A 22,789-nucleotide genomic window follows, 5' to 3' on the forward strand; every position below is an offset into this window, starting at 1 on the left:
GGTGGGGCGGGAGCTCTGGTGCGTGTTCCCTCGGGCTGGGAGGGCCCGGCGGGGCCGGGGTGACGGGGACGCCTGCCTGGCGGCCTCCAGCCAGGAACGGGGTCTTTCTCGCTTGCAGTTCCTGACAGAACTTACCAGGCTCTTTCAGAAGTGCAGAACTTCGGGGAGTGTTTTCATAACGCTGAAAAAATGTAAGTTTCGCGTCTGTTACTGGGTGAAGTTTTGATTCCCTTCGTGCAGGTTAAGGGCTTGGCCTGACGATCCTAAAGGTTGTTTCCAACCCAAACGATTCTGTGATTCTAAAGAGGTGATCATCCCAGTTGTTAGCATGTGTTTTAAAATATGCAGCTGTAATTCAGAGTATCTGAAGACAAGAGTAGCTTATGGACAAATCGGTCATCTTAGATGCAGTAACAATAACCTTGAGGTTAAGACTGTATTTCAAACTGCAGGAAATACTGAGGCTTTCTAATTATTAAACAATAATTGGAATCCATAGATTTCTCTAGTATTGTTTTTGTATATTACGTTTCTCTGGTTTCTGCCTAGCTGGCACTACTTGGGAAGTGTCCTAGGCTGCAGCTGGATGGGCAGCTAAACACACTGCTGCTGAAGGAGGCAGTTCCCGCAGCATGTCAGGGGAAGGATTTATATTCTTTTCCCTGGCAGTTGCAGTTTATGGGACAGATCCTTCTGGAACTACAGAGGAAGGGTCTGTGAACAATTTGGCAGCAGTGTCAGTTCAGATGTTCTTAAATTCCAAGGTGTTTTACACATCTTCTAATGTGCAATTCTTAACATCTCATGAAGCATCCAGTGATTTTAGTGAATAAACACATTTAGTGAATAAACATTAAATGAATAAACCTTCTCTGTCTCTCAATACAGACGATGGCCGAACAAAACCAGTCCCACGCAAAGGCCACGCAGAAACTTTTGAGCCGGCAGACAATAAGTGTCTGCTAAGAGCAACTGATGGAAAGAAGAAAATTAGCACAGTGGTAAGTGATAACTTTGTGTTAGAAAGATTAGTGGTCCTACTTGTCTTTTGTATAATGCCACATATTTTAAGTGAAGTAACTACCCTCTTAATTCCAGAGAAACCATATGGTAGCTACACACACTGCTGAAGCTGGGCTGTTGGTGTTGCAGTTACGTTTAGTCTTAAGGCTTATACTAGCATTACAGATTAAACCATTGTTCATAGTGTTGCTCTGTACACTGGATTTTGCTTCAGAAGGGCATGGCAGGACAGCAGAAAGGGATCCTGCTTGTTTTCAGCAACCTTGGCTATTGTGTTTTGAGCCAGGTGGAATTGTTTGGAGGGGAAAGAGGAGACAGGCAAAAAGGAAACTTGCAGTATGAGGACAAATGGTGTGATTCCAAGGAGAATAAAGGTCTTGCAGACATACACTCAAGCCTCAGGTGACAAAGAGGTAGTTTCCTATAGACCATGATGGAATTACTGGAGGTTCTTACAACCCAGGAAAGAACTGGATGTTCCCAGGCTGTGAAACAGCAGGAAAGGGATCCTTGTTTCCTGGCAAGAATGTGTGGACATTGCTAGACTCTTCAAAGCCTTCATCTTGCTTAGCATACCTATTGTTTTTTCCTCATTTACAGAGCTGTTTGTATTTCAGAAAATGTTAACTAAAAGTTGAAAACCTGATGTGTGTTTACTTTGAATGAAAGACTGGGAAAGGCTTCAGCTGACTGTGATGTAACCCAAGGAAAAATGATAGTTAAAGAAATGGTAGAGAGAATTTGGGCTACAACATATTTTTATGGCCCTACAAGTAAATGAAACCTTCCTTATAATGTTTTCTTCACATTCTTCCTGTTTGAAAACACTGATTTGGGACAAATGGTGTCCAGAGGATTCTAAATTGGTGAGGTCCTCTGACATGTCAGTACAGTCTACCTATCACTGAATGTGACAGGTTCATCAACCTGTTGATAAGTAGACTAGATGGTCACGAGTGAGTAAACACATAAAGATACTTGGTTTTTAATAAAAGGCAATGTTTTCTCGATTAACCTCCAGTATTGCTTTTGTAGGTGAGTTCAAAGGAAGTAAATAAATTCCAGATGGTAAGTTTTGTATGCCTTTCATCTTCCTTTTCTGTAGGTGTTGGGGAGGGGTCAGGAGGAAGCATTGCACAGCTGTGAATGGGTTGATTCAGTGCTGAACTGCCATACAGATTAATCTAAGACTACCCATATTTGTATTTGTTTTAAAAAAAATCCCATTGTATTTTATGTAACTTTCCGCATTGCTTTAGGAACAAGTTTCCCAGAGTAGGGTGTAAAAGCATCTATCTCTGAGAAAATACAGATACCTTTCCTTTAGCATTATATAAAATGTTACCTCTAGTATATTGTCATTTATGCATTTGTTCTTTTAATGGTTCCAATTGTTGTTTCAGGCATATTCAAATTTGCTGAGAGCTAACATGGATGGCTTGAAGAAAAAAGATAAGAAAAGCAAAACCAAGAAGAGTAAAGCAACACAGTGATGGAAGAATGTCCTGCTGTCATTGTAACAGACTTGATCCTTGCTCAAAGCAAAGTCCATTTCTTTTTGAGTTACCACTTGTCTTTGGCTTTCCTTCCAGCAGGATACTGGGATGTAATCAGTAATTTTGTTTAAACTGAAAGCAAGGTGCTTTCTGTGGACTGTTGTATAGCAGAAGTATTTACAGGTTTATACTGAAATAGCTTTACACTCAGCTACCAACTAGTTTTGTACTTACACTGCTATTTGTTTTGTGTTATACAAGTGGGCAGTGCAAAACCTGTTTGGGGGAAACACAGGGTGAAGGGAAATGCACCATACCAGGAGCAAAGAGAGACTGGAGCAGGAGTCTGTGATAGATGCCCAGAGTTTTTAAAGATAAGCCTCAGCAGTACTAGGGAAAGCAGGTGCCAACATACTGTCAGGAAAAGCAGCTTTCCTGTTTCTGTCTTACTTTGAGGGACATGTCTTATGATGCAGTGCAGATACCCCTAAGGCAGCCAGCACAGTGCCTGAGCTCTTGCAGAGCCAGGCAGTGCCTTGCTCCATGCTGATCCCGCTGTGATGAGCCTGGCTCAGGGTGGGGGGAGGGCAAGACTCTCATGTTCCCTTCAGACATGACTTAAAAATGTTCATGTCACCTAAACTTTTTTTTTTTAAAGCTTCATCTTTCAGTATATTCAGAGATCTGAATTTCCCCATACTTCACATCTTAAAGTAGTTCCTTTGTATGAGCAGATGTAAAAGGTGAATACTTAATTGTTCCTATTAAACACAATGAGAAATGGATTTGGTTGTAGTGACTGATGTGACTTGTCTTGGTGAAGGGCCAGGACTGCTACAGGTACCTGTGCCTTTAGCACCGGCTACCTTGATGCTACTGTTTCAGCTTTCACAGTTCTCAGAAGCTCTTGGTTTTGTCTTTCAAGTTACCTCTTTACATACTTGCACTTTGTCTTCCTATTTACTCCAGTAAAAGGGCAAGAAAACCAAGTGCTTTGTAATGCAGTGAGCCTGCAGTGCTAAAGGCCATCATTTGGGTTAGAGGCAGGAATAAGCTATTTAAACAGAAGGTACCAGGTAGAGAAGGTGGGGAGGGATGGTAACCACCACTATACTTCTAGAAATCCCTAACTTTTCTGCATATTCACTCCAGTATGAGAAGTAGTTTGCTGTGAACTGCAACACCAAGTTAACCATAGTAGCTGTAACACTCCTCTGGATTTGCTCAGCTTCACCTTTCCTGATGGAGTTGTTACAGTTTCACTCCAAGATTAGAATGACAAAATTCCCATCATCTAGCACATGCAGGTTACTGTTTCTCTTAGAAGTCTTAAGTTTAGGTTTTTTGGGGTCTGTGTCTGAAACAACCTGTATCAGGTCTTCATCTCCCAGGAAGCTGCTGCTTGATTTGACTGCAGCAGTACAGGCAGGACAAGTATAGGCAGCAAGGCTTGCATCAACTCTCTCAGCTTGAAATCTACCATCTTTTATATAGAAATTAAAATACTAGGTTTAAAAAACAACAAAACAAAAAACTTGTAAAACATTTATCAATAAAGCTCAGTAGCCAAACATTTTATTACATAAAAACCCTTCTTCAAAAAGGTTTAAAAATTAAGAGTTGAAAAATAATTCATCCCCTCTAATCCTTGAACTGAGGTTCTCATTTCAGTACTACTTTTGCATGTTGGTACAAAAGGCATTCTGAAACTGTATTAAAAAAAAAAGTAGTTTTAAACCTGCTGATAATGTCTTGTGGCATAAGGGGCAAAAAATACATGCTAATACACATCTGTGGCTGTAGTCAGACTTGATCCTTAATTGCCTATAAAATATTTATTTCCACTTTTTGACATAAATTTACAGTTTTACCTTACATGAAATTCAGTCTGGACACATAAAAAGGCATCAGTTGCCTGTCTTGCATTATGACCACTTTTTGAAATTCCTTTTGACAAAACACTGTTGCCTGTTAGTAAAAGCATTCCAAAAAGATGCTTCGAAGACTAAAACAAAACCTTGTATTCATCTCGGTAACTGTACAGGATAAGTGCAGGAACCCTGCAGAGGGAAGAAAAGAGACTTTTTAATCTTTGAAACTGCAGGTTCAAAAGCTACAATACCTGTGGCAAATCTTTGCTGTTAGCTTATTGCTAAGATTGACTAGAAAAGCAGTAAGTCTAGTTCCTTTGGCTGTGACTGCAATTTTCCCTGTCACTTTCTGTCCCATGTATCTAGCCTGTATAGTTTTCATTTAGTGGCCTGAAGGCTTATTGCCTAAGCAGTGTTCTGCACACAGGCAGCAAATGGGAAGACTCTGTCAGGACTGCATTACATTCACACCCAACATTGTATGAAAGACTATTTTGTCAGTAGTAATTTGGTATGTTTGCTCAGAGCCTTGTGAGCCCCATGAATAAAAAGTTTTGATTGATACTTAGTTGCCTTAGTAAAAATTAGCAAACCTGAAGCAATTTTGGTGCATCTCTAGGAAAAAGGAATCAAAGTAAATTTTTTGTCTCATTTAAAGGTTAAGTAGTACCTTCAAGCTGAACAGTGGTTTAAGAAAACATGTTATAAATGAAACCCACAATAGGATATAAATACCCAGGTCTCACTTAACTGTACTAATAAATGCAATTAGAGGCTTAAAATTGGATGTGGCCAGACTATCTGTTTCAGCCTTGCCAGAACCCAACAAGGAGACTACGAGTGGAACATAAAATGTTCTTATACTTGGAAAACAGAAACAGACTTTACTGTACATGTGGGGAGAGCATGCATCATGTCTGCTTAAAGCTGGGTAGTCTGTGAGCTGTGCCGGATTCCCTCCGTTTCCTTCAAAGCAGGAAGGCAAGCAGAGTTGCTCCCGTCAGGATTACGTAGTAGAATAGCAGTATATCTGAATGTATATAGTTGTTTGCTACTCAGTTTTAAGAACAAGCAGCAAATGGGGTCACTGTGGGAATATATTTTATAATTTCTTGAAAAGGTGTATAAAAATGAAGAATTTACATTTTACAGTAAGTGAGGATTAAATGATCAGCAAACTCTTCCCATAGTACTCAAGGAACTGCACATTTCCTGAATATTTCCTTTTTTGTTCAGGGAGAGGGAAAGGGGAGGACAAATGAAGAACAGCTTATTTGGTAAAGTTTGAATGCAGAAGTAATGGAGATGCTTTGTGTACCTCAAAGAGCTAAATCAATTTACCTCTTTTCCATTTTGATATTGTAAATTTCATCACAAATTGCTTGTAAGTACGAACATCTCTGTTTTGGCCATCGTGACATCAGTTGTCCCACAGTAGCATCAAAGGCTTGTTTATCTCCATCAAACTAAGAAAAAAATTGTCAAGGAACAACAGTACAGTCTTATATTCTCTCGTGAAGAAAATACTTCTCCCAGTAAGATTCATTCTTTGGCAAGAACATGATGTAATGTCAATGCTCCTTAATTAAACAGGTTTCAGACAAAATTCATATATATAACAACATGTCCAACTTGATTTTTTATTTTTTTAAAAGAAAATTTAAGAATTTAGTACTCAGTTTCTTAACACAGATAGTTTAGCCATAAAAAGAAAAAAGTATAACCAATGAAAAGGGCTCTACTAGTTTTGCATTGCTGGATAGAATGAGAACTGTGCTATAGTCAACAGTGACTGATGCAAGGTGATCAGGTACTTTTAAAATAAAAGGCGATAAACTGTCTTCATGGTCTGGACAGACTAGATAAAATTAAGTATTTTGAAAATGTTTTAAAATATTCCGCTGGGTTCTGATAACCAGCCAAGCACTGCTTCAGAGCAGCAGATGTAAGGTACGAAGGTACTAAATCCACTTAGAGGCAGGATGCCATTCTTGAGTTTGTTCTTTTGAAGGGTGGGGAGGCATCCATCCCTCCAGTACTAAGTTCTGACTTTAAAGTTACTGCCATCATTGGAGGAAAGAAAAAAGCTTTGTCTTTGGTGGTTTTTTTTTCACCTCATCGAGTAGTTTGAGTCGTTAAAGGTGTCAGTGTTAAGATTTACATATCCCCTTTCTATCTTTGCTTTACTAAAAGATGTTTCACCTACTCAAAACAATTGCCTGTTTTTCAGGTCCTCATTCACTAACAGCTTCTAGGAACACCTTGTTGAAACTGCTTTTCATTTTTTTAATGGTTTCTGAAAATGAGCAGTAAGACAATTTTTGTTCACTGGTCTTGGGGAAAAACAAACAGAGCTTTGGGTTAGGATTTCCTAATTGTGTCTTTTATTGCTTGGGCTTTTGACAAAAACATTTTTGTCTAGCCTCAGCCAAGCTCCCTGGGTAAAAAAACTCTTTTCAAGTTCTAAAATCTAATTCAAACTCCTTGAAGGAGAAAAAACTACAATGGGGCAATTTCACACTCCACTTAATTAGGAACAGAATTTATCATGTATTGTTCCATTAGAGTTTTAATAACAGTATTAATTGCTTACCTCTAATGATAAGAAGTGTATCAAAGTTGCTTTTGGCAGATCTACCTGTAAAAATATCAAGAAACCAATACTTAACAGAGTTCTATTACCAGTTTGCCAACTAGAGATCACCTATACCAAAGGGAGTTATACTTTCTGATTTCCAAAGCAGCAGTCGTGCTGATAGAACTGGGTATTTACCAAGGTTTTAAGCATGTTACACAAATCGTTAATGAAAGATTCCATTATGAAAGTTCCAAACAGGCATAGGCAAATAGGCATTATGTTTCCTGAAAAGCATATTCCATTTTCAAGTCCCTTGTGACATGGTCAGCAAAGTCTAAAAGCTATATACAAACAAATGCTCTGTTGGTTTAAATGTAAGAGCAAATCTTAGCAGGAACATGTTACTAAATCTACCACAGTAATTATCTTAAGTACAGCTAAAGAATTTACAACTAAATACTTGCTAAATTTCCTTCTATGCAACTGTCCAATACACACAATCTGAGACACTCTTCAAGTATTAAAGAAACATGCCATGCATCTTATTTAACAAGAAGTTAGATTCATTTGGTATCTAAAGTGAAGCTGCTGGCAGTAGTTCATTTGAGATAGCAACTGCATTATCCAATTCAATCAAGAATTTGAAAAGAATTCAGGCTTCTGCCAAATACTTACAGCTAAAATCTCAATCTCACTTGTCTTCTGTTGCAAGCTAGAAACAAATGTCTGAAGTCTTGTTTGCACCTGCCAACAAAAGATGGCAAAAATAAAATACACTGCTTGTCTGAGACAGGTTGGGAACATTTACTTTCTATTTCATAGATGAACAGAAGAGGCTGCTTCAAACACAAGATGCAGAACTACATAGTATTTAAACTAAAATTCATGTTTAATATAATTTTCTGTAACTGATCCTTGATGAGTAGACAGGAAGGAGACTGGGGCTGAGACACTCCTGCAGCAGTGGGTGAAGACTTGAAAATACTGGTGCTGTACTAAAGCAGATAAGAGTGCACCTCATGATAAGAATTCTCAATTATATAGTTAAAAACGGCCTTTAAGTTTCTGGGTGTTAACTTTTCAGAGCAATGTGAGAACCTGTGACTGGATACAGTGAATCAGCTGTAGAAGGGTGACTGATTGATTTGAAAGCCAAACCAAAGTACAGGTTGTACCTTCTAACAATCTCTCAAGAGCAAGCCAGTAATGCCACAAAGATAAGCACTTCACAAATGTAGTTGCAGCCTTGCACTATATTGTGTTTTGACCCTTGGAAAGATGCTTTTATATATTAAAAACCCAGAAGCAGCAAGTGTGTTTAGCTCAAAGCTCAGAGAATAACATCCACTTCTTTATTTAGGTTCCAAGAACTATTTATAGGGAGGATTTTTTGTTCCATACCTAAATTTGGACTAAAATTGGGATACGATTACAGTTCTGTTTACCAAGTACTCTAAATATCTCAAAGCCAATAATCCTAAATGAGCCAACTCTGACATTTGTTTCTATCATAATTTAATCTTTCATAAGTTTTTATAACGCCACATTTCAGGCAGGGTGGGTTGGTTTTTGTTTTGTTTGTTGTTGTTGTTTTTTTTTAAAAGCAATTTTTTCTTAGGCCTTTACTTTGAGACAACATAATGAAATACATAAGAGTATCTGTTACACAGACTACAAATCAGAAGTATGCTGAACTTGCACCTTTAACACACTTCAGCATTTATTTAAAAAAATAAAAAAGGAAAATTCCAGAACCATGTTTCCTATTAAAGTAAGATTTCTAATATATGTACAATGATGGCTAAGCCAGAAAAATGTCACCTATAATGCTCAAGATCCAAAATGTTAAAAAAACAGGAGGTCTTTTTAGTTCATAGTCTTATTTACAAGTAAAGAACAAACAGGATGTATTTCTGTAAATTAGGTGATTCTACCATTCAAGTAACTTGTAAGAATCACTTCTTGGTCACAATTTGATGTGTGTGTTACCTGAATTTCCTGACGACGCCTGGCACTGGCAGATAATTTTTCAGGAGCTATAACACTAACATTAGGCACTACAAGAGTCCCATGTGATTCAAATGCACCTAAAATATAAACATACAGTTTTAAATTATACTCCTTCTTTATATAACAAGTAGCCAGAAACCAAAAATTCACAAATATTAGTAAGCTAATATCTGTATAGGATAGGGTTTAAAAAGTGGCTAAAAAAACCTGGTCAGTCAAGTAGTTGAGAAAGCGAAATGTGCATGTAAAAATACTCAGATGCTCACTTATGACTTTGAAGAACTGGTCTGTAAGACTAAGAGATTTAGTATTTTGAATCAGTGTTCCCTGAAACTACTAAAAGGTTCCCCGTGGTCTGCAGAATTTAGCAGAGAAATGTATCATACCTAACATTAAGAAAAGAAAAGCTATTATAAAGCAGCTATTTAGTGGTCAGTGCCATAGCAGAGGCAAAGACAAAACCAAACAATAAATCCCAGCTCCCCCAAGTAACAATAACTGAAATTTGAAATGGCTTATTTAGAAATCCAAATTGCCATTTCTGCTAATCACAAACACACAAAACCCAAACCCCAAGTTAAGCATGTCTCACTACTAACAATCACAGGTCACATAATTTTTCATGAAGATGACATTTAATTTCTCCCCAGCTAGGGAAGACGGTTTTTGGCTCCCCCCTCCCCCCGAATCACTGCATCACCAAATGCTTGTATGGGGGATATTCTGACTGTTGGTCTGAGCACTTCCTTTGCTAGTTTGGAGAAAATTAAAATTTCAGATCACTGGGAACAACTTCTGAGATAAGGAGGAAGTGTCTCTAACCAGAGGCACTGCTAGAAAACATTTTCTTGCTCTGACTTTGGCAATACTTTTAAAATTTAAATTCTGGCAATATTTTCTTATAAAACAGTTTTTAAGCAGAATGAGAAACAGTTTGTGTAGAGACTCAATACCTGAAATGTTAGTAAATGATCCCTTTTGATTTGGTACTGAAAGATTATCTGAGTTTTCTCTAAAATTAAACAAAGACAGTTAGTGAAACAACTTTACAATAATGCAGAAATACTGTAATAATATATGGTTTCAGATTATCATACAAACATACTTATTTCATTCCAACAGATAAAGAAATTTATGGAGACTTCACAGCACATATCTGCAGATTAAATTCTATTCTGGAACAGGCAAGAAATAATACATCACAAAAATCAATCTAAATGCAATCTTTCCTTCCTATGGATAAAACAAATGCACTCCCCATCATGCAAGTGTGATTTAGATCCTAATACTAGAATGTATTGTGAGAATATTTTTTCTGAATTGATTCTACAACTTCTTACAGGTTTCAGTGAGGTAATACTGAAGTATAAAAGTAATATTTATACTTAAGATCACACATAGTCAAAGAATCTTCCAATAATTATCATAGAAACATAGAATGGTTAAGGTTGGAAGGAATTTTAAAGATCAAGTTCCAACCTCCCTGCTATGAGCAGGGACACCTCACACTAGGCCAGGCTGCACAAAGCCTCATCCAACAGGAACACCTCCAGGGAGGGGGCATCAACAACCTCCCTGGGCAACCTATTCCAGTGCTTTACTACCCTCATGGTGAAGAATTTCTTCCCGATGTCTAACCTAAATCTACGCTCTATTGGTTTAGATTACTTTCCAGATGGTCATTCCATTTCTCTGTTTAGTACTGCCAAATAAGGGGTTATTCAGGATTCATTAGAAAAGACATTTGACTGTTATGACAATCATGGTCATTCTATTTCTCTGTTTAGTACTGCCAAATAAGGGGTTTTCTATATTGCGTTCTCAGGATCTATAAATAAGGTAACTTCTAGAAAGAATTGTTTTCTTTCACAGCTTCTAATAGATGTTGTAGATCTGTCACAAACCACATGAGAACTGGGTTATTTGCAGAGTTAAATGCCAAGACTGGCTGAGGCCATAAAAAGAGAATGAAGAGGTGTGTAGCAGATGTCAACCACCTGCACAAACTACTGCTTGAGTTAAGCATTTCTCAGCTTAATGATTTCCTTTAATGCTAAGTCTATTCAGAAACAGTATTCAGAATTCTAGTTTGTATGAATAAACTGTGTTCCTGCTGCCAGTACAGACATACATGAACACACAGATATATATAATTATACATCTACAAAGGGATATGTGTGAGTAACAACTACAGTGCTTACACACACAGGTGTGACTGGTGCCTCTCTTGTGATTTCCATAATAATTTCTATCAGTGACAACAAACAGCAATTTAACAAAGACAGGATGATGGGCTGTTGCTGTGTACCCCAAGACTCTGCCAGGCATTACTTTCACTAGTGCCAAAGTGTACAGGTGTGCTACAGTTACACCTTCATTGTTACCATGTGAGTACTGCCTCAGAATGGAGGATTTAATGCTTTAGTTCGTTGACTATACAGTACACAAATGTAACTGACTTCTGGTCAGTAACAGGGACTTGCAGGCAGTCCTGCCATACAGCAATATAGATGTTCCAGCAGCATTTGAGCTAGATAACCAGAAGGCCTTTTCATTTATGAAGCACTATGTAACAGCAGCCAGAGAAACTAGTCTCTTAAACTCAATAAAATTCTATAACCAAGCCTTTGCATTCTTTTCCCCTCAAAAGGCTCTTAATCAAATAAAATCAAGGTTTAACTACGTATACCTTAACATTATTTCATTAAAACAAACATATGCTTCTGATTTTGACTATTCACATGGCTATGTTATCCTACTTACCTACTACATCTTTCATCACAGATTTTAGTTTTCAGTTTCTGGATCAGGTGATCTACTAAGTCAGATTCTAAAATCCTTTTCTCCGTCTGTCTGTCTTTCTCAAAGGATTTCACCTATGGTGTAGTTTAGTAGTTCTTAAAATTGTTAAAATGGCATATGAATAAACTTCTCAAATTCGATCAAGACCATACTAGATTATTCACCCATTAAACATGAAGCAGTCAAAGATAGGAAGTTATCATCATTACCAGTCAATCACTGCCAATTAAATCTTTGATTAGGTATTTTTTTTCTCAACCCACTAATTTCCTCTGCATGCCCAAAGTTTAAACTAGCTTGAGCTTGGCTTTTTTTATTTAGTATGAAAACCAGTATGGTTTATAGATGCAAATACCATATTAATCAAAGCATATTTGGTTTGGGGCTTTTTTTTTTTTTTTTAGTTAAGGAAGTAGGTTGGCATAAGGCTTGCCTTTTAGCTTGCAAGAGTTAGACTCAAATGTTCAAAACTGCTCCATCTTTACTGGGAAGAGATTAATCAGTAACACTATTTGGCTCACTGGTTCTTTTTTAGTTTTGCTCCAATAAAGCCATATTTACAAGAATGCTCTAGAATAGTCTGGTGGAAGATGTATCACATTCTTATCACAAAAATCTACTTGTTCATGCAGTTATTGCACAGTTATTTGCCATCTCTGTTACACTGACAAGGAGAGTAACAAGTGAAAAGTATTTTAGTAACGCACATGGGCTAGGTAACGTGGCCATGTCAGATGGTGTTAAATGGTTACTTTTTTTCAGTCAAAGAATGCACCTTTATTCAAAGAATAAAGATCTTTCTCCTAATTAATCAGGAATATTTTTAAACTTTTCACTTCTAAAAAGGTACCAGAACCACAGGCTGCAGAGCACAGAGGTGGCAATTCATGTTGTGACAGAGCTGTCTTTCCACCTTAACCTTAGATTACAGGTGAGGAGTGTGGTTCAGACTCTGGCCATTTGAACTATATGGATTTTTTTTCTATTTATGTTTTAGTTTTGTAATGTGGAAAGCTGTCAGCTAATTCATTTTGTAAATTCAAAGAAATCAGAGCCAAAGAAACCTTTTTCCACTTAAAGACACACTGGTGACTCAAAGTCAAGCAATGTTTGCACTAGATATTGGACTTGCCTAGATAATGATGTCAGTGAATAACAATGTTATGGAGGCATAAAAAGTCTTTCTACTACTTAGCAACTGAAACTGTATTCACCCAAATTCCAACTACTTAGTTTACGGAAAACAACAGTGATCTTAAACAAAACAAAACGCAGAATATGAAATACAATTGAGATCCTCTGGTCCCACATTACCTTCACGTGACTTCCTTCCTTATCTGACACGAGAGCCACATATGTAATCCCAGAGCATCTGCAATATTCCTGCATCCTGTCCTTATTTAAATAACTTGATATGGCAGCAGTTACGCTGGTCATATAAACTTCTGACTGAGGAAAGAGACAGAGAATGCCTAGGATCTGGGCTGTGATTCCCACATGGAAAGGTTAGCTGGATCTAGAAGTGCAGGGTCTAGTTAACTGTAAAGATTTGCAATGTGATGTCAAATGGTTACCACCCCACTGTGCAGCTTCCAGTAATGACTCAGTTCTGCATGCCTGGTACCCTGTCACCACAGCTGACACCAGCATGGTTTCCTGTAAACCCGAGGCTGACTGACGTAATTCTCAGTGCTGAGCTTCCTGAAGGGCTTGCTGTGCTAACTTAGTGCATGTGTGGTTGTTTATGTTTGCTTGGGGTCTTTTTCTGTTGATGGTTGGACTCTGATCTCAGAGGTCCTTTCCAACGATGACGATTCTGTCATATAAAAGGTGATACTACTGTTCGGTTCCAGATTTGCCCTTTATTAAGGACTAACTAATTAAGGGATCCTACCTGTAGCCCTCATTGAAAGGAAAATAAATTGCCTTCACTGGTTCAAAATAGGCTTCTGCTTTGAAGTGTCTTCATGTCACTTAACTGACACTTCAGTTAAGCTGACATAAGTCAGCTAACATTAGGTCAGCTAACTGACCTAATTTTAAATCCATTATGCCACTCTCCCCCTTGATTTCAATAGGCCTTGGAATTCAAACTCAGTGTGTAATTGGGGAATATTGTTTAATTCCTCAGTGCTCTGAGGAGTGTATAAGGATCTCCCATGACACTTCTAAATAGTCTGGGAGGTAGAGAGAAAGAATGCTACAAGGCTAGTCAGACTTTCTTAACATTATTCTATCGACATAGCACCCTATGTGTCATTAGAAACTTGAAAACATTGGAAAAAGATTGTCTCAGTGCCACAGTTTGGCTGTGCTCATCTTAGAGAATAGTTAACATATAGAGACAGAAGTTCTACCTGGGACCAATCATACATTATTTCGGCTGGAATTCCTGCAGTCCAGAGTTTCTGAACAATATTGATAGCTCTGCCCATTGACATCTGACCAACACTTACAACCAGCAGGTCACATGAGCTGACAGAAACCTGAAGGAAAAGTAAAAACCAGAGGACAGTATTAGCCACAAGACCACCTCTTCCCCCTCATAAAGCAGTTAAAGTAACAGAAAAGGGTAAATATACTAATGTTTTTCAAAATACATCAAGCTGAAAATAAGGGTTAGATCCACTTCTTTCTAGACCCACTATCTACCTAAGCAGGTCTGAAAGCTGCTGAAGCTTAATCTTATATGAAAAGCATCTGCACAGCCTCAACTTGCGAAGTACACTAGCCTACTCTGTTTTTTCCTTCTCACTCTCCTTAGAAATATTAATTCATTCATACTAAAAGTTAATAAAGTACATATTCCACAACCAAGTGAAATTGTGTGACATTGTACAAAGGTGTCCACTTTCTCATGTTTCCTTTGATCTCTACCTTCTATACTTTTATAAAGGGAGAAATGGTAGGGGCAAAGTAACACTTATTAGATAAATATCTACAGTTGTACTCTTCCATCACAATCCACAGGCTGAGAAAAATGTCTCACTAAAATTAAAAATAAAATGGTATTGACCTGAAGATCCTCTCTTCCCTCAGTTCTTATTTTGTGAAGTAATTTTATGTGGAGAAAACCAGAAGAAAACATGACATCTTGATGCTGTCTATTTCAATATGCTAGCATTTTAGAACACATCTGAACATCTTATTTTTGACCCATCTGTGGCTACAAGTAAGTTACAGAACTGTCAGTAAACAAAAATCCCCACCTCCCAAAATAAAGACTCACAGAATCTTCCACGCTGGAAACAGCAGCAGTTATTTTATCTATAGCTATGCTGACTCCAACAGCTGAAGGAACTGGTCCTACCATCTGCGGGCCTCTAAATTGTGGAATCTCAAAACAAGACAAAAGCAAAATGAAAGCGGTGAGTATTTATTTTTGCCAAATGCCAGAAAGGTTTTTCATTTTTTCATGTTTTTTAAAAAAAAATCTACACTCATTAAAAGAGATGAGCACATACCAGATGATCATATCTGCCCCCTGCAGCAAGAATTTCAGGCACAGTTCTTTGTCTTCTTTTGATGTATGCTATAAACTGAAAGATAATACCGTTGTGCTGCTGTATTTTGTAAACTAGTCCAAGATTTATGGAAACCTGTAAAATAAAAATGAATTATGTGTACAAGATCTGTATAGATATTACAGGTATAAATAATTTTGTATTAGCAGTATGGACTGAAAACACTACTCCGACATAAGGAAGACAGATGGTAACACTCACCTCAAAAAATGTAACATTAAATTAAAATAAGGAAATGTTGCTTTAATCTTAAAGCACTACAAGAGACCTATAGCACAAAATCCAAAGAGCAAGCCTCAAGGAATGGTAGAGGAAGAGAGACCTTCACTAGCAATCAGCTTTTTGTATTTTTAAAATATTGAGACTTTGTTTCAACATTTAAAATTCCTATATGCTTTAAACAATGCCTTCAATCTTGGCTGAAAAAAAACCCACAACAAAACCCACAAAAAACCCCTCTGTCATTAGAAATTAAGCTAGAGACTTCTGACTGGAAGAGGTCTTAGTCTTCAGCCATGTTTTTAAAACATATAAATATAAATGGCAATATTATTATTTGCCATCAAAAGACACTGTGTTTTTTTCTTTTCTAAAATATCATTACTTTGCTTCTGGGCAAACTACAAGGCCTAGCAGTCTAAAAATGCATTCATTTATTGGCAAAGTATTTTACAAACCTGAAGTTTTATTCCAAGTTGCTTTAAGAGACCAGTGATTTCCTCCAAATCCTTCATGCCATGCTTCAAGAGCTGAGTGACACCTGGCTTTTGTTTTATCATTGTGTTTAAAAATGGGAACACGTTACTTGCATCTCCCTTCTGCTCAATGAATCTGTAGAGTCGAGAAAGCTAAAAAGAAACACGAAATAGAAAACCATAGGTAGTACTAGACAGTGCTCATAAAAGGTCACATCTAAAAACATGAAAAATATTTGACTTGGTGTGAATAGAATATCTGCAGTCTGTTTCAACCTCGTGAGTTGAGGAAAGTAGTGGACAAGTACAACTCTCATCAGTGTGTCCAGACGTTGAGCTCAACTTCTTATGCACATTCATCAACACTTACAATAGTTGGTTTTTTTTAAGTTTCTCTCAGTTTGTTTTAATAAGCACCACTGCACAGTGTTCCATTTACCCTTTAATTGCTTCCACAGTCTGAAAACTACATTTACAAGAATAAAGAGACCTGGACAGTCACAAAACTGACATTCAGAGAGAACAGAGAACAAATTTAGACCACTTCCAAAAAAAATCAGCAGATGTAACAATTTGGTTTTCTTCCTCTAGTTTATTAAATTGTAAAGTAAATAAACAATTACTGACTTACAACAAGTTAAAGGAAAATTAACACTGAATTAAAATTACTTACACTATTTGACGTGAGAGAAAGATTACAGAATTTGGCTTCTACTTCTCTTTTTGTTAGTTTTTCAGTCTACAAGAGAAACAGATTCAAATGTATTTGACAACTGAGTTACCAAAAAAAAAATAAAATACTATAGCCAAGATGAATTAAAATACAAATTTCCAAGACTAATTAAAGGTTACATTTATCAATTGCAATAATACTGTAAAAGAAAAATAACAGTAAGTAACACATTTTTCACCTATCTTGTTATGTAGGTGATATTTGGCTTGGCTTCAAAAAGCAACAAAAAGTTAAAAAAATACCAACTTTTGTTGAAAAGCACTTTTGCATTAAAAAAGGTATTTTGTTTGAATTTAAGTACTTATTTTAATGAATTTAATCTGTTTTCTTTGCTTATAAGGTAGAAAAGCTCAACATGCTACTAAGATACCTCTTTTAGGTTTTTGGAATAGCTTATCAGTTCTTAATTATATGGGTGAATAATTCACTCATAAATACACATTTAAAAATAATTTTGAAACATCACAATCTAAAGTAACAAAAATTAATTAATCCAAGTTTACAGCCCAAAGATAACCAGACTTTTTGTATATCAACATGATATTCCTTGTTATCCTGGCAATGGGCTATTACTCATTTTTGGAGACAGCAGGTCTCCACAGCAGGTACTCTACAGCAATGACAACAGAGATTAAGTTAGTAACCAATATCTTACCACAGCATCATAGAGAATGATGTAAACTTGATTGAGTTTATCCTCTGGTATCCCACAGTGCAAAAGTATAGCTTTCAGTAAGGCAGTGTGGTTCAAGTAAATACTGTAATTTCTTTCCTAATGAAGGGAAAAAATAAAAGACGCAAAAAGAAAAAAAGAAGAAAAAAAGTTTTACTTTCACTCCATTTTGCTTAAAAATATAAAGTTTCCTAAACATTTAATATTTGAACACCAACTTCAGACCTTTCCTTCCACCACCTCACTCTCCATCTAGTACTGAAGAATGGCAAGGCTTGTCCCATTCTACAATAATCACTTACCTGACAGAAGAAACACAAATCCAATGGCATGGTAAGGATTAAATTAGTATTTTATTTGCACACAAACTTATGCTTCATTTTATGTTTATCTGTGAAGCATATTTTTGTTGAAATGACAGTGTTCTATAGCTGACTATCAGTAAAGTATGGAAAGAGTTCTGTATCTGTTAAGGTTAAATGAACTATCTTTTAAGCATATTAGACTATAGATTTACTGAGATTAAAATTTCAGGATGGAGAAGAGAGCTAAAGGAATGAAGAGAGAATCTACCTGTAGTACTGAAAACTCTTGAATAATTTCTGAAATGGCATAAATTGTTTCTGCAATAGGCAAAAAGCTATTTCCAGTAGATGTAATAATGTCAAATGCACATTCCAGGAGTTCTTTGGGATGACAGCGGTCTAACTTCCGAGGTCTGAAAACTCGCTCTATACAGTATCTAAAGGAAACATTGAAGAATGATCAGCATCTTCAGTGGTTGCTGTCATAGAGCATAGCATCTGTGCAAAACCTCATCTGTATGTCCCTTACCTTTTCAAGTTTGATATGTTATTTCTAGCTACAAATCTCGCAAAAGGAATCTGAAAAATAAAATATATGCAAATTATTGAAATAAAACATTGAGTCTGACTAGATTCTGAAACTGGATATGAGTTACTACAGGGCAGAAACACTTGTACTCTCACATGCGTAAAAATGCCTTTAATATTTGACATAGCCAACTAATATGAATCAAATCATTCTTGCTGCAAATTTTAAATAAAAGCATCCTGTCCCCCATGTTTCTATAAGACACAAAGACTCTCCTTAATTACCTGAATGCATGCAAAATGCAGAAATTGACTATGAACTTATTACAATGTACAAACAGATAGATATTCTGCTCTTTAGAGAAAGAAGAACTTTAAAATAAATCTTTGCTCAACACATTTTCTAAAACAAGCAATTCTAATGGAAAGATCCAATTTTGTAGATTCTGCACGAATCCTTAACTATGAATCATATTGCATAGCTTGATGTTATAAATGCAAAGAAAGGGTGAGTTATACTCACCTTAAATTAGTGAAATGGAATATAAGAAGTCAGGTTCTTTAACCATCAAAAATAAGCAAAAAATATCTAACAAAGCGTTTTGGTGTTAAATTAAATGCAAGGTAACTAACTGGGCCAACATTGCATATAATTGGGTAATACTGATAGAAGAATCCCAAACAGTGAAATTTCAGCTGTGTAAACAGCAATTCCTGTCAAGAGTAAAATGATCCTTGACAACATCTGTTTGAGGAACATAAAACTGTAACCCATATTCTCTATAGGGATTCATAAGTGAGAAAGGGATAGGAACATTAGCATTTTCACTGGTCATCAGAAAAGTCTTTTATTATGCACAAGAACACAGAAAACCTCAGCAGTGACACACAGGACTACAGGAACAGACACTGAAAGACCCAATGCTTCAGCAGTCAGAAGAAACATAAGCCTAAACCAACTTTGTGGCTAGTGAATCTTCAAACCCAGCTTTGCCTGTAGAGATGATAATACTTACTCTGAGATCATAAGGAAGCATTACCAGCATCCCACTGTGATCCATGAAATACGAAGCTTCATTATGTTCATACAGCTTTTTATTTCTGGGCATGAGCAGTGGGGTATGCAGTTTGATGGCTCCTACACAACAGCAGTAAAATACTGTTATCTTCCATTTCAGAAGCAGTATCTTTTTACAAGCTCATTAACAACCTTGCAGGGTATGATATCTCAACAGTACCTTTTAAAAATTACATTATTTGAAGCCTTCTTGATAGACTTCCCTCTTCCTCCGTTTAAAGAAAGCTAGAAAACAAACTTTGATGTTCTACCCTGCACACTTTCTGGGCTCATCAGGCAGCCCACAGAGAAACAGAGAAGTGAAAATGCCACAGCCCCAGCAGAATCTTCACTTTGCCCTCCCTCTTTAAACACCACTCTTCACAAAAGCATGCACACCAAACAGCTGAGAAACCCTATAGATAGCAGTAGTACTGTTTTGGTCTAGAGGCACTTCCATAAAGAACAACTACTGTTCAGACACATATCCTATGTCTCAAAAACGTACTGGAAGTGCTTATTTTTTACTTTTTGCTGGCTGTATTTTGCAACCATGTATCTGTATGAATCCAGCCTTCATAGAAACCTTATTATTAACAATAATATCACTAATAATAAAAAATATTTTCCTGTTATAAATAATCTACTGATTCTCAGTTATTTAAGAAACTTTTCTCACGTCTTCAATCAGGTTTCAAAATAAACATTTAAATCAGGAAATGCTTCTAACCATTACTGATGGCAGATAAAAACTAATGGGAAAAAAAGATATAATCCTGCTTTTTTTCCAAGACAATGAAAATATTTCAATATGTAAAATGCTGACAGACACTTTCCAAAGTATGTCAAGCTTTAAACGGTGAAGGTGGATGTTGGGCAAGTAACTTCTCCTTACTTGACTTTGCATTTCTCAGTTTCTCATCCTTCTGTTTAATCAAACCCTGATCATGCTTAATCAGCTTATGGTATATTAGGAAGTTTCCCAGTTTCTACTTTAATATTCTGTTTTTATATAAAACAGTATCACAAACACCTATAAACCAATACCATTTGTCACACTTCAAATGTGACAGTGTGTGCATCAATCTTCTTCCTCTCTTATAAAACTACTTTTAAGCAAAAATTATTACTTATGATTGGGTAGAGTCCTGGAAAGGAAAATCAAAGACTATTAAACACCCTGACACCAGCCCTGGCTCAGGAAGCTCCTGAACAGCACATCCTTGCTATACACTTGCTCTGTTTCCACACTCCTGAGGCCATTCCCATTCTGGCTATGTCCAGAGAGGGAGTACTGTGCTACACAGATGCTTGGTCTTCCATTATACAGCTATCCTTCTATTTAGACTTAGCTTTCACATAACACTCTCTACCTCTAAAAGATCATACGGACTTACAGACCGACCAAATACATTCAAAGATTTAATTAAGACTTTTGCTGTTCTCTCTACAGAAAATATAAATAATTCAGATTGCAAGTTAACGGCTATTACTGGGATGCCAAAATAACAGCAAAAAACAATGTACAATTTCAAAATATATAAAACTATTGAACATATTTTCTGACTAGTGATAGCAGCAAAACCATTTAATTTTCTTAAGTCCATTTGATCACAATAATGAAACTAATGACTTGTGTAAGCACACCCACCGTGTCTTTTAAATATCCGGCTGACAATCTCGCATACATGCTGCTGTATCTTGGCTGCCCAAATAGAAAAATTACCCTGAAACCACCACAAATAAAAGGTACGTATATAATTCACATGTCATGAACACTTCCAGTAATATAGACAGTAATTTCATTTATTCAAGATAATAAGAATTCTGATGTCTCATCCCACTGTAATAAATTATAACGCTTACATAATAAAAAAATAACTACAGCTATACAAATAATTATCGTACTGTTATCTTGTATTTCTTTAGATCTAGAAAGATTTAAGAGCTGAGAAACCAAGAACGATTACTTTGATCGCCACTATTAGAAAGGGAAGAAAACAGTCAGAGGCAACACATTCTGTTGGCAATCAGGTGCGAGTACCATTAGTTTGACAAAAATTCAGAGTGAGGAAAGTAATCACCTGGACAGAAGCTTAAAGCTTTAGACTGCTACAAACACTGCTTGTTTCATCACTGAAGGATGAATGTAAGGTACAAATGAGAAGTGGTACAGATTTGTAGCTTTAACTGGGAACTCACATGAAGGTTACTCATAATAACAATAATGCAGTTGTCTCAAGCACATTTTGAGTTCATGAGTACAAACATTTTTTAAAATCCAACAGAGGAAAAGAACCAAACCAACCCACGTATCCCCTAAACACCTACAAACCTTCAGCATATCACTGTCATAGGTGTAGTCTATAGCTGGAGATACACGCTGTGAAAATATCTGACTCATCATAGTCCGGTAGGCCTTTCCATCCACGTTTGCCAAGGTATGGTGGAGTACTTCATGGAGTTCAGACTCCTCCATTTGTGGTGGTGGAAGATGTTCACTTTTCAACAGCTCCACAGCTGTTGGTCGTGCTGCAGGATCATGGTTCAGGAGCCATGTAATAACGGACCTCTATAAATTACATCAAAATTTTATGGTTTAAGAAAATTGTGTATCTTAACAGTAGCTACAACAAATTTCTTTGTGACATTACCTTAATACAAATTATGAGACTCTACAGGGGATAAAAAAGAAAGCAGGATCTGAATCTTTGGGGTGGATATTCTTTGGTTATTACATTATGTATTTTGTTGTGTTATCTAAATAATATTTAGTAAAACACAACAATTATTGGAAATGTATCTCTTTGGATGACAAAGTATGTAGTGTACTTTGTTACACTAGCTGTGACACCTCTTTCTTAACAAAGTTAAGAGAAAATAGAATCACATGCATAACAATGAAGATTTCATAGTTAGAGATACTAAAACAAGAGGGAATCTTCTTGGCATATTTCAGTAAACTGTACAAGATGGAAACACTTTCATGTGACTAGTAACAGGCAGACTACTTTTCTGCAGGCACAACAGGCAAAAAGCTGATGTTAAAGGTCAACGAAAGAGCCCACCAGCACAAGAAAAAATTTATCTGGATGGTCCAGGAAAGACTACCCTGCTCCTTATCACTTCATTTCTCCATCATGAAGGCACCTAGAATACCTCTTGCCATCATCTTTTCAGACTCAGAGCAGTCAATTTAGCTTGCACACCTCTTTCTGCTTTGTGACACAGATTTCTCTCAACAGTTTAAATTAAGGGTTAAACAACATAGCTGTCATTGGTGGAGCCTAAAACAATCAAATTTTTCTCTCAGAGCTTAAAAAGTATGTCAGTGAAGTCTGTATTTCCTTATGACAGCTCAGGGTACCTACTAAGTATATTTCCAAGGCAACTTAGTGTATTCTTCTGAGATTATTTTTTTCCTTACTTTTTTTTAATGACACGTAGAAAGAACTTGGAGATTGCTAATTTAAAATTAAGTGGGAAAATTAATA

At 36.6% G+C, this 22,789-nt stretch overlaps 2 protein-coding genes across 2 annotated transcripts in view; one reads left to right on the forward strand and one right to left on the reverse strand.

The window, feature by feature from the left end:
- The window catches only part of SRP14 (signal recognition particle 14kDa (homologous Alu RNA binding protein)), a 4,722-nt gene extending 1,722 nt beyond the window's left edge, over window positions 1–3,000 (forward strand). Inside the window, exons 3-6 of the mRNA XM_010007734.1 lie at window positions 43–191; window positions 889–1,001; window positions 2,059–2,091; window positions 2,427–3,000. Of these exons, the coding sequence (XP_010006036.1) occupies window positions 43–191; window positions 889–1,001; window positions 2,059–2,091; window positions 2,427–2,516 (385 nt within the window). The 3' untranslated portion in view covers window positions 2,517–3,000. The remainder of the gene's footprint in view (window positions 1–42; window positions 192–888; window positions 1,002–2,058; window positions 2,092–2,426) is intronic.
- A 1,445-nt stretch (window positions 3,001–4,445) lies between these two features.
- The window catches only part of EIF2AK4 (eukaryotic translation initiation factor 2 alpha kinase 4), a 38,859-nt gene continuing 20,515 nt past the window's right edge, over window positions 4,446–22,789 (reverse strand). The window contains exons 21-40 of the mRNA XM_010007735.1: window positions 21,631–21,867; window positions 20,947–21,022; window positions 19,255–19,376; window positions 18,240–18,289; window positions 17,979–18,147; window positions 17,388–17,504; window positions 16,673–16,738; window positions 15,982–16,152; window positions 15,245–15,379; window positions 15,010–15,117; window positions 14,138–14,266; window positions 13,224–13,229; window positions 13,095–13,175; window positions 11,742–11,854; window positions 9,932–9,990; window positions 8,958–9,055; window positions 7,644–7,712; window positions 6,984–7,028; window positions 5,732–5,856; window positions 4,446–4,579 (exon numbers count right to left, since the gene is read on the reverse strand). Coding sequence (XP_010006037.1) covers window positions 4,525–4,579; window positions 5,732–5,856; window positions 6,984–7,028; window positions 7,644–7,712; window positions 8,958–9,055; window positions 9,932–9,990; window positions 11,742–11,854; window positions 13,095–13,175; window positions 13,224–13,229; window positions 14,138–14,266; window positions 15,010–15,117; window positions 15,245–15,379; window positions 15,982–16,152; window positions 16,673–16,738; window positions 17,388–17,504; window positions 17,979–18,147; window positions 18,240–18,289; window positions 19,255–19,376; window positions 20,947–21,022; window positions 21,631–21,867 — 2,031 coding nt within the window. The 3' untranslated portion in view covers window positions 4,446–4,524. The remainder of the gene's footprint in view (window positions 4,580–5,731; window positions 5,857–6,983; window positions 7,029–7,643; window positions 7,713–8,957; window positions 9,056–9,931; window positions 9,991–11,741; window positions 11,855–13,094; window positions 13,176–13,223; window positions 13,230–14,137; window positions 14,267–15,009; window positions 15,118–15,244; window positions 15,380–15,981; window positions 16,153–16,672; window positions 16,739–17,387; window positions 17,505–17,978; window positions 18,148–18,239; window positions 18,290–19,254; window positions 19,377–20,946; window positions 21,023–21,630; window positions 21,868–22,789) is intronic.

The sequence above is a fragment of the Chaetura pelagica genome, unplaced genomic scaffold (assembly GCF_000747805.2).
Source record: "Chaetura pelagica isolate M959 unplaced genomic scaffold, ChaPel_1.0 scaffold70, whole genome shotgun sequence".
NCBI classification, from domain to species: domain Eukaryota; kingdom Metazoa; phylum Chordata; class Aves; order Apodiformes; family Apodidae; genus Chaetura; species Chaetura pelagica.